The sequence below is a fragment of the Phragmites australis genome, chromosome 24 (genome assembly GCF_958298935.1).
Source record: "Phragmites australis chromosome 24, lpPhrAust1.1, whole genome shotgun sequence".
NCBI classification, from domain to species: domain Eukaryota; kingdom Viridiplantae; phylum Streptophyta; class Magnoliopsida; order Poales; family Poaceae; genus Phragmites; species Phragmites australis.
In genome coordinates, this window is record NC_084944.1 from 6,468,332 (window position 1) to 6,482,211 (window position 13,880).

A 13,880-nucleotide genomic window follows, 5' to 3' on the forward strand; every position below is an offset into this window, starting at 1 on the left:
CTGTACGCAATAAGTTCGAAGATCTCATTCAAATGGCTAAATACTCAGCTGAAGGAATTGAGTTCTTAACCTCGAGTGTGTTCAACCTTGAGTCACCTCTACAACATATGGTTCCGGCTATTAAGAAGACTAGGCAAGAGGAATATGAGGCTTTTATTGGATGCAACATTCCTACCGAAGTCAACATACACCCACCAAATGATATTAATTCGAGGGGGAGAAGCAAGAGAATTAAGAGGGCGAAAGAGATGAATCAAGATGTTCAAAGAAATAAGAAGAAAGAAGCTAACAAAAAAGTGGCACGCCAATGCAAGACATGCAAGCAAGTGGGGTTTCATGATAGCCGCACATGTCCAAACAAAGAAAAGCTTGAATGATAATGTGTGCAAAATATATAGTATCAGATTTAGTGTTAATATGTATAGGTGCATGTGTAGTCTTAAGTTATTTAGCCTTGTGTGAACAAGGGTAAGTCAGGGCATGCATGTATAAATGTTAGCTGTGCAGATCAGTGCAGCCCACTAGCAATATGAAATGCAAGCAAATGGTGGTGTTCCTTGTGCAGATCTGTTCCTTGTACAGATCAGTGCAGCCAAAAAGGATGGTAGCACATCCTCTTTTTGTAACAAGTGATGAAGCTTTTGAGATCAATATAGTATTGTTTTGAGTTCATTGTGTTCTCTCATATGCTTGTGTGATTCAAGGTAGACAGAGAGCAAAGAGAGGAATCAAGTGAATCGGTTCCAATAAAGTGAGAAATTGAGTGATTCAATCCCAACATCTTGCAGCTTTCTTGCATTAATATGTTCATCTTCACCAAAATAGAGAAGTTTATTTAAAACAGCGCAATGTATCAGGCTAAATGAGTATTTCTGAAAATTCCCATCTCTTCTATTCACAAATATGAATAGTATCTGTACATTACATATAGAATCTGTACATTACATTACAGAATTACATTGCATTATAGAATCTTTTATTCACAAACATGAAACTTTTCTCCACTCATTGCATTACAAAATTACATTGCATTACAGAATCTGTATTGGTTCACTCAAGCTTTCACACCACTTTGACGCTCCACTGGTAGCAATCCCAACAGGCAATGGCAATGGCAAGGCTTGAAGAGGAATTTGTTTATCTTCTTACCCATTACAAACAACTAGGCAATGGCAATGGCAAGGCCTAATTTGATTCAACTTGTTCCATTGCCAACAATTCGAGTAACATGCTGGACATGTCCCTTACTGCAACCATTTGCTTCACCAGAGATCTGCGCGCACAATCACTGAGACCATCCATGGGATCCTTGCCAGTAGAAACTTCGAGCCAAAGAACATCAGGCACTTTGCTCTCCATGTCAGAGACTTCAATTCCCCGTTATGGCTGGACAATGGACCCTAATAATTTAGCCCTTTTGTGCTTAACTAACAAATCCTATCAGACAAGACATTAGCACCATCAGAAATTCAGAATACAACACATAGATTTAATCTATGGATGATGAGATTGTAATTACCTGGAGATGGCTTTTCACCTCATCATTTGTCAATCCATTGACCTTCATCAGGTCACGGATCTGCTTCAGGGTCGCCACTTTTGCAAAGAACAAACAAGTTTTTATTTGTCTTTAGCTCACAATAATGCATGCATCTGGTATTTTTTTCTAGGTAATTAAGGCTTGATTTCCATGTGTGTGAGTAGTAGATGCATGCGTACCTTGGGCACCGCTGAGGATTTGGAGGGCATTGCAGCTCCCGCGACCAGCACCGCTGAGCCTTCCGGTTGGTCTGCGGCGGGAACGGCGCAGCCTGCCCTTCCGACGCGGTCGAGGCTGGCTTCACCCCGTTCTGGACGCCTCTCTGCGAGCCTAGCACACCGTTGTTGCTTCCGGCGTCAAGGTACGGCTTCCAGTCAACCTCAATGGCGGAGGTGACCGCGTCTTTCTCCGCTGGCGCGAGGGCGAGCTCCGGCAGCGCCGCGGCGACGGCGCCCTCCGCCACGGCCTTGTCCTTGGCGAACGGGAGGAAGGCGCTGGTGACGGGGACGGTTGTGGGCGCTGCTCCGTTTGACGCTGACGGCGTCACGACTCGGGCGTGCGCTCGAGCTGGAGAAACAACGGAGAGATCGTTTAACGCTGCTCCATCGTTGGATTTCCATCGAAGCGACCACGACGAGCGGATGCAGGGATGCAGCGGGGTCGTTGGTTTCACAGGATACGTTGCCTTCGCATGATTTGGATCCCAAAAATCATTAGCAAGATATTTAGCTGCTCTGTATATTTTATTGCTATTGAAGTTTGGTACCGAACTAAACAGCAGCCAAAATCCATTCACGCTGTCGTTTTCGGTTTGGTATAAAGTTCGAGCGGGTAGCAACAAACAAGCGGTCGTCATTCTTGTTAGGCTAACTATAACATTTAGCCTGATGGGTTTATTGTGTCAGAAAAACAGTGACGATTCAATTCCACGCACTTATATGTTCACCTCAGCAACTTATTTTTGCACCACTCGTAAATTCATAATCCATCCAAGAGGTAGACACACGAACAGTAAGGATAAACAGCACACGGCATTGCATTATTACATATGTTGCAACACAAAAGGCTTCCATTCGCCACACGTACGTAGAAGTTCAGGCTATTATACAAACCAACAAGTTCAACAAAATACCAAACTAGTAGTAGAAGGGCTTGTCATCACCCTTGAATCGCGGAACCACTATGTCATACACGCACATATTTTGGTACAGGTGCTTCGAGTGCTTAACCTACGTTGGCATTCATAGGAGCTCACAGCTGCCAAACATAACATCTTGCTGCCACATTACCGGCCGTCAGAAGCAATTGGCAGTATCATGAGAGCTGATTTATCATCATAGAAGCGTATTCACCAAACCGGGAACAGAGGACCTGTGCATCCTTTCTTGTCAGCATCAGGGATGCTGTTATAGCGGTAGAGGTGGTTCGACAGCTCCCAGCTCCAGTCGTCCTTCCTCGACACCTTCATCAGTGGCCACCGGTTGATCCTCACGTAGTGTTCCCTGATTCTCTCGTTACCGACAAAGCTTGTTATGACTGTGTATGTGCACTCGTGGCCACCCCACACGGCATCATGAGGGTCTGCACTGTGGTAGCCATCAGGCTGGAAGTACCGTCGCATAGGTGGACCGGTGTGCTTCCATGATGGGTCAAGGTTTCTCCAGTACTCTGGTGCTGCCTGCAAGAGCAAAGGAAGAACAAGCACTGAGCAAGAGTGGAATGGCTGGCATTTCCCTATCGAAGCAAGCATGCATTCGGCTCTTACAATTCATCTGTAAAATATATCGATATTCTTTCATCAATGTCCCATAGTTTCTTGAAACTTTATTTATTGTATTTCTTGAATTAGATATACATATCAGCAATCCAGTAATATACAATCAAATTACAAATTTTTAGCAAGATATGTTCACTCAATGAGAACCGTATTCAGTGAACGCTGTCAATTGTGGGTGTTAAACTATACACAATTGCATTCATGAGACCCTCACGCAAAGCCTTAATGTCAGAGACCCCCAAAAAACCACATATATATTTATATGCTTTGTGTAATTGTTTTACGCGATTCTCAAGAAAATTGGTAGTCAAATGCACCCTTGGGGCCCTGACCAACCAAAATCAATGTATCAAAGTTTATAATCTTTAACTTCCACCATGAAGAGATATGCATCAACTCTACCTCAGTGCGTTTGGAAGCTACAACATCTGAAGAAGCTAGAGAGTCGCTGACAGCTGTCATGATCCCATGCACCATCAGATTGTGACTGACCAAAACTATTTGAACTCAAAACTAGCCAGTCAGTTGTGCAGTAGCAACCAGTAATAACATAAAAAATTTGCAGGGTCATAAAGGTTCATAGTTCAAAGTATGCAAAAGGATCACAGGTAGCAAAAACTTACTATAGTGAAACGATATTCCCATGCATGATCGCAGAGATCCTCTTTTGTGACCCGACTCTGTAGAAGAAAATAATTCAAAATCATACATTTTTTCTTGAGAACGACGGAGATGTGCAATGTAAAATATACTTTATGTTTACTCTCTGCTTGAGGATAAATCAAAGAGCTGACCAGAAAGAACTTCCCCATATTCACCAATGTTCACAATATATATGAAACAAAAGCAAATGAATCACCTATAGACCATAATTGGCATTGTTCCCAGAATCTGGAACAGATGTAAGCAGAACTCAATGGTCGATTGTCATAAAGATCCAAAAGAACATAATTGGCACCTTATCACTGTTCATATATTGCATGCATTGATTCAAAATAAAAGAAAAACACCGGCCACTCACCCGTTTGCCATCCATGACGGCCATTGAATAAGTAGATAGCTTCGATCCAGTGTGGATCAATGTCAAACGAGGAATATGTGCCTTTGCTGCCATCAGTTGAGCACACTGCAAATGAAACAATGGTCAGGACCTACTGTGTTTCACAAGCAACGGATATAATCATAGGCTCATAGCCATAATATACATGAAAGAGTAATTTTCACCTTAGGTTTCTCCTTTCCCCTCTTTCTTCAATCAAATCTGCCTAGTTTCAATTTTGGCACTTACATTCCTCTGTTCTATAAAAAGATGCAATAATTCCTATATTTTTCAGGTTAAGTGTTGTTCTATTGGAGGTCCTTATGTCAAAAAAGGATGCGATCAACTGTTCTCAGTTTAATGTTTTCTTCTCACAGTGAGTTGGTGACATATAAACATGTGATACCTCATTTTTCTTTGACACGAGTGACCTTTCGGTCAATGGCGTGAGTGAAAAATTCAAGACAGTTCAAATTTTCAGAAGTTCTACTGTTCTAAGTTAACAATAATCAAGATAACTAACTCTGAGCATGACTGAAACTTTGAACAATATATTGCCAGAAAAAAATGAACATATAATCTTTTTTGGCAATAAATCCATATGATGCAGAAAATATTCCAAGGAAATTTCATTTGTCATATATCGGACTCTCATCTTATCATCCCGCTATGGATGGAATCAACAAAAAACAGACTATAGCGATCTCGAAACTAACACTGGATGCATGGGACATAATTAGGGGCCGTCCAGAAGTCAAAACAAGCAACTGCGAATATGAAGGCTTGGAAACACCAATCATTCAGTACCCGTGCAAATATTGCACCGTGCAATATTAAAGAATGCCGTGGAAACGAGGGGCCAACGCCAAGAAGAAATGAAGGGGACAAAAACTCGACTGGAGATAAAGCTCGGTACCTGAGACTCGTGCCATGCCAATGAGTTACTGTGCAGGTGAAATGCATGTCCTTTGCGCATTTTTACTTAGCCAACGAAAAAATTGGCGATTCATCCGCTCCAAACCAACAGGTGCATGTCCTCTCTGAATCGATTGATGCCTAATTCTAAGCAGGTTCTCGATTGGCTGGTCGAGGGAGTCAGGGCTCAATCCCCATCGCAGGCAATTAGACGAACAGGTGCAGCTCACACACACCTCAGCATGCGCGCACGAGAAGAATCAGACGGGCTATTGGGGTCGCGATGGACAACCTTGGGCGCCCAGGGGCAGCGAGAGGAGAGGAAAGGAGCGGGACAGGGAGCGGGCGAATTAACCTTGGGTGCCCAGAGGCGGTCGTCGGCGGCGACCCCGCGCCATGCGCGGGACACCGCGGTGCATCGTGCCACGCAGCGCGCGTCCAAGAACCCCATCACCCGCCCCACCACCTCCTCCCCGAGCACCTCCACCGGATCGCTCCTCCCCTCGCGCTCCCCCTTCCTCCGCGGCCTCCTCATCCGCCTCTCCCACTCCGCCCGCCGCGCTCGCCTCGGCTCGGGGAGGCAGCGAGGCGAGAGCAGCCAAGTGAGGAAGACCCGGGGGATCGAGATCCTAGGAATAGTAAGATGCAAGATGACAGGTAGTATCGTGACGTTAGGTACTGTAACAATAGCATAATAATATGGTAGCAATGATAGGAGGTTTTAAAGCGTTACGGACTGTTAAATCGCAGAGGAATAGATCAGATTTTATATAACAGTATACCGTCATAGCTAAATTTAACACAGTAAACTAACGGAATTAGTAAAATAACCGAGATAACAGAAGAATAAGAAACTGATAATTATTTCGTTGATTTGATATATATAGGAGTATTATTCTATACCTTATACCCAATCAAACCACCAGACCGAACCGGCCATCGGACCGGGCGAACTTCCCCGCCCCCACCATCCTGACCGAACCAGTCCGCTCCAAATCAGACGCCCGCTCCTCCCCACACCTCCTTCCCGCACGCGACCGCGCCGCCGCACATTTCAGGCCGATTGAGCTCACCTCCCAAATCCAGTACGGCAGTACAACCCCACATGGAGGCACCTCCTGATGCGACCCAGCGCCCGTCTGCATCTCGCTTATCATCCCGAGCTCTACCGGTTCCCCTGCCCGACCAGCTCCACTGCTTCCTCCGCCCCATAGCTGCCGAAGTCCGATTGCGCTGCACCTACGCCGCCTTGGTGCCTCGACGGGAGAACCTGAGGGGCGAAATCGGATGCCCCGCTGGAGGAAACTCGATTTTTGGGGTTAGGCACCAGCGGCCACGAGCCCACGACGCCAGCGGCGCTCGAGCCTAAACAGGCTACTTGCTTCTTCTCGGGCATTGTTCTGCACCCTTATCAACATGGATTGGACTGTAGAAATCACTAATTAGTGATTGTAGAAATCACTAATTTGATGACAAAGAAGGTTACTGAAGAAAAGAAAAAAATATTTAAGAAACTGAGGACTACCGAAAAACTACTGATCCAAATTATATCAAATACTGAAAAAAAGGAAAAAAAATCAATGAAAGAAGGATAAAAATACTTAAGGAAAGGAAGGCTACCGAAGAACTGCTGATCAGTTATATCAAATTCTTATAGAAAATTTCATCAGCAGCTTAATATATTGGGCCACATTGGATGCTACAGTAACCAAAGGAGACTGGGTCGGCCCTGCTGCTACAGTAACTGACGAGAGGGAGTGGATCGATTCTACAGTAAGCATGGGGTTGGGTTGGCCTGAATAATGACCACCGAGATGGGTTGAGCTCGTACTACAGTATCAGCGTGTGGGTTGGTCCGGATGCTACAATGCTGTGGGGGGGGGGGGAGTGGGCTGAGTTGTTTTTGGTAGAGCATCTCCAATCGACTCTCTAAATTCCGCTTACTATTTCTCTATATAAAGAGTCTCTCTAAAAGATGCCATCTCTATTTCTCCACGTGCTCCAACAACTTACTAAATCTCGTTCTTTAAATTTCACTCACATATATTTTATTAGTCCTATAAATAAAAAATATTTGTAATGATTATATTTTCAATGGCTAAATTTTGTATATGTTTGAATTCAAATTGAATTAAAAGAAGAATATCACATGAAATGATAAAAATGCATATAAATAGAGTATTATAAAGGAACTTACTTTTTCACCATATAACCTAGGGCTAGAAATAATTTTAGAAATTAGTCAATCACATAAGAAAAATATTAGTAACTTTTTTCCATATTTTTCAGAATTTATTTGAGATCCTAACAATTGTTGTAGCCTTCTTTGAAGAAGTTTAATTTAAATTCTATATAGGTTGTTTAGGTGAATACAATTAAAATGGGTTGCACATGTATTATGGAACACATATAAAAAATTCATGGATTTTTGAAGCTATAGAAGTCCAATATTTTGAATAGAGCATATGAGAAGGAATAGTAGAGCTGATGGTCCACGGATCATCCGCTTAGTTCGGGAGATAGCAAGTCTCTCTGGCTCCCCAACAAAGGCGCCCGGGCCAGATAGCGAGCATCAAAATAGAGGCTCATTTGGAGAGTCGGTTGGAGGTGGATTTTTTTGCCAACTCGCCAAATGTGACAATACCGAGTCGGATAGCGACTTCATTGGAGTTGCTGTTAGCTGGTTAAGTTAGATCGGGTTGGTAGTTGAATTAAGTGTTAGACTCTAATACGTAAAATATTATTCTACACCATAAATATAGTACAACACTTATTTTTTTTCAGAACGGGGTATTCCCAAATTTCATTACCGCAAAGCAACGAAATTACAAGCAGTTTAACTATCGCGCACTCCATGTACAGCAAAAGGATATAGCCCTGACGATCGAACCATCACAGGGCCCAACGCAGTACCAAGGACTGCCAGCTAAACGTTTCTTACAAACGGGGAGCCATCGCAACCACCAGCGAAATTACAACTGCGCCGGGCGCAATACCAAAAGCACACGACCGGTTATCAGACAACACAGTAGCAGATTACTCAGAAAACAGCTACAAGAGCACATAGCTCTCCGAAAGATCGCCGCCCACGAGCAGCATGTTAGTTGCTGACAGTAGCACCGGCAGGGGCATAAGTCTGGATCCGATCCTTAGCGGTTGCGGTTGCATCACCATCTTGCTTCTTGGAGTGAAAGTAGAGGGTCGTTTCCTGAAGAGCTTTCGCTCCAGCCTCCAGCACTTGCTTGTCCTGGCTGACATGTAAACCTGCCCAATAACGAATGAAAGAGCAAGCTGAAAGAACAATGATATCGCCTAGAGGGGGGTGAATAGGCATTTTACAAAAATTCGTCCCCTTTTACCGTTGGTCTAAACTTGCAGCGGAATATAAATTAACGGATTTTTCACAAGTGAAAAACCTAAATATAATAGGCTCAACTAGTGCACAATCACCCTAAATAAGTGTAGAAATTACAATACTAAAGTGACAAAAATTACTCTAATCTAGCAAGAGATATGCAATAAAACTTAAATTGAAAAATGCTGAAAACACTGTTCATATACCTGAAATTACTGTTTGCCGGATACTCCGATGAAGACAGGAGTCTCTGGGTTGTACAGGTCCGGAAACTCCGGTGAAATCCGGATTCTCCAGTTTCTATACAGAACAGAGCCCGAAACTGAATAAAAGGGATGGGTAGAGAGTTCTAGCTCAAACCAAGTGATGTCGTGTGTTACTAGAGATGATTTCAAGTAGATCCACGGAGAACCTACACTCAAATACACACAAACAAGTAGATCGAGCAATATGCACAAAGATTTGAACAAGAACTCAAAAGTAAAGAAACAAGAGTGGAGACACAAGATTTGTTTCCCGAAGTTCGGATTCACCGCCGTGGATCCTACGTCTTCGTTGAGGAAGCTCCAACGAGCCGGGTCTCTTTCAACCGCTTTCCTCGATCCACTCTTGATTTCTTCCCTTGCGGAGGCGAAATCGAGCCCTTCACAAACTTTCATGTGGCTCACCACAAGCACGGGGGCTCACCGGCGACACCTAGTCGGCTAGGAGGCTTCACCTCCAAGAGTAACAAACGTTTCGAGAACTTCTTGTCAAGAACTCAAGTGCTCAAGATTAGATTTTAGCTCACTTGCACTCAATCTTCTAATCTCTCAACCCAACTCACTTTTCTTCTCAAATCACACACTAGAATGGAGTGGGAGAGGTTCTTTTGGCTCTAGAGGATGTTCTTTTCGTGCCCTTGCAGCAGCCCCAAAGGATGGGGTGAGTGGGGTATAAATAGCCCACTTCAAAAAACTAGCCGTTAGGCTCTTTTCTGGACTTTACCGGAGAATTCGGCCTACACCGGAGTCTCCGGCCACTCCAGGTACCCGAGAATCCGGTCTTCACTGGAGTCTCCGAGTACAGCACAACTGACCTCCGAAAAACAGCGATAACTTTTGATCCCGGAGTCCGATTTTGACGATTTTGAACTCTATGAAAAGCTTATTCAGAGGGCTATACATCCCAACTGAATTCATGACCTAAAACACATAGGATCAAATTAGGAACACTCCAAAATCTATTTTGGACATTTCCACACTTTCCGCTCCGGACTATTAACAACAAACTCTCACTTTGGGTTTGTTTGGGAACTCATGAGCACCGAGACACGACAATTAGCTCACGTTGCATCCCTCTTAATAGCACGGTATATCTAGACTCAATTTCAAAGATAAAACACATTTGAACCAATTTGAGCCTTTTGTATACTTTCAAGTACCGCTTTTTACTTTCAAACCTTTGAGGGTTGCTAACTTTCATAAAATCTTTACTCCATCTATTCTTAATTCCTCATGTGATTGATGCGAATCACTTCATAGATTCTCATGGCCTTGCACGGTCCATTGGCGCATAGCTTCACTCGCTCTTCACCATCGCCTTGGTCCTTCGACGCCAAGCTATTTGCTTGCCTTTTACCACCGGATGATCCATCGCAGTCGAGTCTTACTTGCCCTTCACCGTCTTACCATAGAAAACCATTTTGTATTCGACATCTTCAGATAATTCACTTTTTCATATATGGAGTCCACTTTTGTTCTTCACTCTTGACATATGTGATTTCAATTCAACTTGTGCCTTCTTATAGATCCTAACCCCAACTCACTCTCAAGTACAAAGCACATGAGTTAGTCCATAAAATCTAAATAACAACATATATACCTTAAGTTACTTGATCTCCACAAGTAACTTATTAGCCTTCATGCATATTGTCAATCTTCATATAAAACCTAACCCCACTCATTCTTAAACACATAGCACACGAGTTAGTCCATAAAACTCTATTGACAAGTTATACCTTTAGTTATTTGATCTCCATAAATAACTTAGCATTCAAGCTTATTGCCAGTCTTATTGAGCTTCTTCTTCTTCTTATGAGCATCACTAAAATCTCAATGACTTTTGATGCAATTTTTGAACTCATGGCATTTCTCAAAGAATCCATACTTCATCATTTATGCATCTCCTATGGAATAACCTAATAGCAATTCTCAATATGATTGTTAGTCCATAGGCATTGCCATCACTTACCTGAGCATCACCTAGAGCTCATTCATCTTGATGTATTTTCAATCTCTCCATTTATCTAGAGCTCATGCATATCTCCCATCCATGCATCACCTATAGAACAACTTACTAACAAACTCAACGCCATTTGTTAGTCCATAGGTATTGTCATTAATTACCAAAACCACATATAGGGGCTATATACACTTTCACAAGCACAACAGATAATCTCAGTAGGGGATCAAACATGTTTCTTGTCAAAGACCACTCTGTTCCTCATCTTCCAAATGGCCCAAACAAAAGCAGCTAACCCAATCATATAAAGATTTTTACAATCAGGCAGGAAGTAGTTGACCCAAACATAGTACTGATCAAAACTCTCAGGCCTGCATTCTGCCCCAATACGTAGCGCTTAGGCACCTGCGGCCACGAGCCCATGACGCCTGCGGCGCTCGAGCCTAAACAGGCTACTTCCTTCTTCCCGGGCATTGTTCTGCATCCTTGTCAACATGGATTGGATTGCAGAGATCACTAATTTGATGATAAACAATCATTGTCGGTTACAACATCTTCATGGCTGCTATACCTCTCCCATCTCCATTGATATTCTTCTTCCATGGCACTGCTCTGCAGAACCATTGTTGCGCTGCCCAGATCAGGGTGAACTACTGAAGCATGAACGGATGAACTACTGAAAGATGAGCTACTAAAAAGGAACAGAAGAATTACCGAACCGTGAAATGATGAATTAGAGACCCAATTTGCTATGACTCGCAGTCACTGAACTACTGACAAGGAAATTTTACCATCACTTGGAAACTTGCTTAAAATAACTTTGATGTTCTTCTTCCCTGAAATTATTGAAGTGTTCAAATTTGCTATGTCTTGGAGTTACAGAAAAGATGAACTACTGAACCGTGAATGAATTACTGAAATATCCTAATTATACGAAATTCTCACTTGACAACTACTGAACGTGAAATGACTACTGAAACATTCTAATTACATTAATTTCTCACTTGAAAAAATATACTATGGGTTGGAAAGAATACTGATACAAAATTTGTTTATAGGTTGGAAAGATTACTAACACAAAATTTACTATAACTTGAAATTATTAAAGAAAAATAAATGACTACTGAAACATTCTAATTACATTAATTTCTCACTTGAAAAAATATACTATGGGTTGGAAAGAATACTGATACAAAATTTGTTTATAGGTTGGAAAGATTACTAACACAAAATTTACTATAACTTGAAATTATTAAAGAAAAATAAAGACCACCGAAGAAAGGAAATGAGAACTACTGAAGAATTACTGATCCAATTTATAGAAAAACTACTAAACAAAAGAACTCAGGACTACCGAAGGAAAGGAGGTTACTGAAGAAAAGAAAAAAATATCAATAAAAAAAAGGAAAAAAATACGTAAGGAAAGGAAGGCTATCAAAGAACTGCTGATACAAGTTATATCAAATTCTTATAGAAAATTTCATCAGCAGCTTAACAAATTGGGCTATTGAAGACCGACTGGATGCTACAGTAACCAGATGAGCGTGGGTTTGCTTACTGCTACGTTAACTGACTACGGAGTGGATTTGATGCTACAGTACATGCAGGAGACGGTTGGCCTCATGCTACCATGACCACCGAGGTGGGTTGGGCTCATGCTACAATACCGGCAGGTGGGTTGGTCCGGATGCTACAATATCGTGGGGAGAGTGGGTTGGGTCGGTTTGTTGGTTGGTTAGGTTAGATCAAATTGTTAGTTGGATTGAGTGTTAGGCTCAAATAGATACTAATAGCAATACGAGCATAAACATATAATTGTTTCATCGAATATATGCATACATTACATATGTAGCGTCTCAAATTAATAAATATATGTCGAATTATCCATACTAAAGCTAAAAACGTAATCACATGCCATCCATCGGTACTTACCAAAATGATGGTCGATGTTTAAAATATAGTTTACATAGTATCCACGCCACGTGCAACCTATGGTCACACCATACTCTGGCCATTCTAGCTTTCACTTGTCAAATATTTTCTTCAATGCACTTTCGTTCTCGTCCAGATACTTACGATCTATATCCCGGTCAGTTAGAGATGGCACACCCTCGTATGTTACAGAACAAATGGTCATATGTCAAATAGAAGAAATATGACAACAATAAATTCATTACAAACTTAATCACTCATCGTATTTCTGTGTTTCTTTCACTGCAGCAACAAAGAATGCATCATCCGCCCTTCTACTGGGAATGCCTGAAGTGTGGAAAAATTTGGACCATGCCAAACCAATAACTTCATTCGCTTTCTTCCCCTTCACTCCATGACCCGATGTCAATCCTCGGCTGCACAGGGGCTTTTGCTAAAGCAACATTGTAATCTCTGACACTTGGTGGTAGCTCCCTTGTTAAAGATGCTGTGCTAAACATCCTCTTTAACACAGTGCCTCCTCTGTCACTACCACTACCACCTCTATGCTCGTAGGACTCACCTGCCCTCCTCCTAAACTCTTTCTCGTCCCTCGACTGAGCCATGATACACTGCACATGTTCCTCTTCCGTGTCCTCATTGTCACTTGTCAAATCTACCTGAACTCTTGCTGACTCTTGCCTCCGAAACTTCTCCTCAGCCTTTCCCTTCCTCTTATCTCTTGCCCTATCTAGCTCGTGTCTAAAATAATCACGCACATTTAGAGGCATCCTATTACAATGTATAACATTTGATCCGCGCCCTGCCAAATATTCTTTCAACCTTGTGGCACCGCCATATTTCTTTTCCTTATTGCAGTAATTGTACCTAAACCCCAGGATGAAATTGTCCCCGTGCTACCACACCACATCTCTATCCACCATAGATTAGTTTGTGCTATCTCGTTGGAAGAAGAAAACTCAATGGTTAACCTACTAATAATTATGTCCATGCATGTTAAATTGAACGAATATTAACAACATTTGCACATAAAATCGCTAGTAAATGGTCGATTAACTTGAACGAATATTAACAATATTTGCATGTAAAATCGCTAGTA

General features: G+C 42.3%; 2 protein-coding genes across 2 annotated transcripts; both read right to left on the minus strand.

Annotated features, from left to right (window-relative positions):
• Window positions 1-1,366: 1,366 nt before the first annotated feature.
• On the minus strand, window positions 1,367-2,396 carry LOC133907140 (uncharacterized). Its single transcript, XM_062349181.1, has 2 exons — window positions 1,520-2,396; window positions 1,367-1,437 (listed from the first exon to the last, which is right to left on the minus strand). The coding sequence occupies exon 1, from the start codon at window positions 2,394-2,396 to the stop codon at window positions 1,572-1,574; it is 825 nt and encodes a 274-aa protein (XP_062205165.1). The 3' UTR covers window positions 1,367-1,437; window positions 1,520-1,571.
• Window positions 2,397-2,552: 156 nt separating this feature from the next.
• LOC133907142 (uncharacterized) lies at window positions 2,553-6,416 on the minus strand. Its single transcript, XM_062349183.1, has 6 exons — window positions 6,200-6,416; window positions 6,054-6,061; window positions 5,627-5,965; window positions 4,339-4,443; window positions 3,941-3,997; window positions 2,553-3,218 (listed from the first exon to the last, which is right to left on the minus strand). The coding sequence occupies exons 1-6, from the start codon at window positions 6,414-6,416 to the stop codon at window positions 2,889-2,891; spliced, it is 1,056 nt and encodes a 351-aa protein (XP_062205167.1). The 3' UTR covers window positions 2,553-2,888.
• Window positions 6,417-13,880: the final 7,464 nt, after the last annotated feature.

Bases quoted from the DNA above. Each gene is read 5' to 3' on its own strand.
- LOC133907140 (XM_062349181.1), bottom strand. From the start codon at position 2,396: ATGACGACCGCTTGTTTGTTGCTACCCGCTCGAACTTTATACCAAACC.
- LOC133907142 (XM_062349183.1), bottom strand. From the start codon at position 6,416: ATGCAGACGGGCGCTGGGTCGCATCAGGAGGTGCCTCCATGTGGGGTT. The intron at 3,998-4,338 runs GTGAGTGGCCGG...TTTCTTCTACAG, and splicing joins CCGTCATGGATGGCAAACGG to AGTCGGGTCACAAAAGAGGA. The intron at 3,219-3,940 runs GTAAGTTTTTGC...TTGCTCTTGCAG, and splicing joins GGGAATATCGTTTCACTATA to GCAGCACCAGAGTACTGGAG.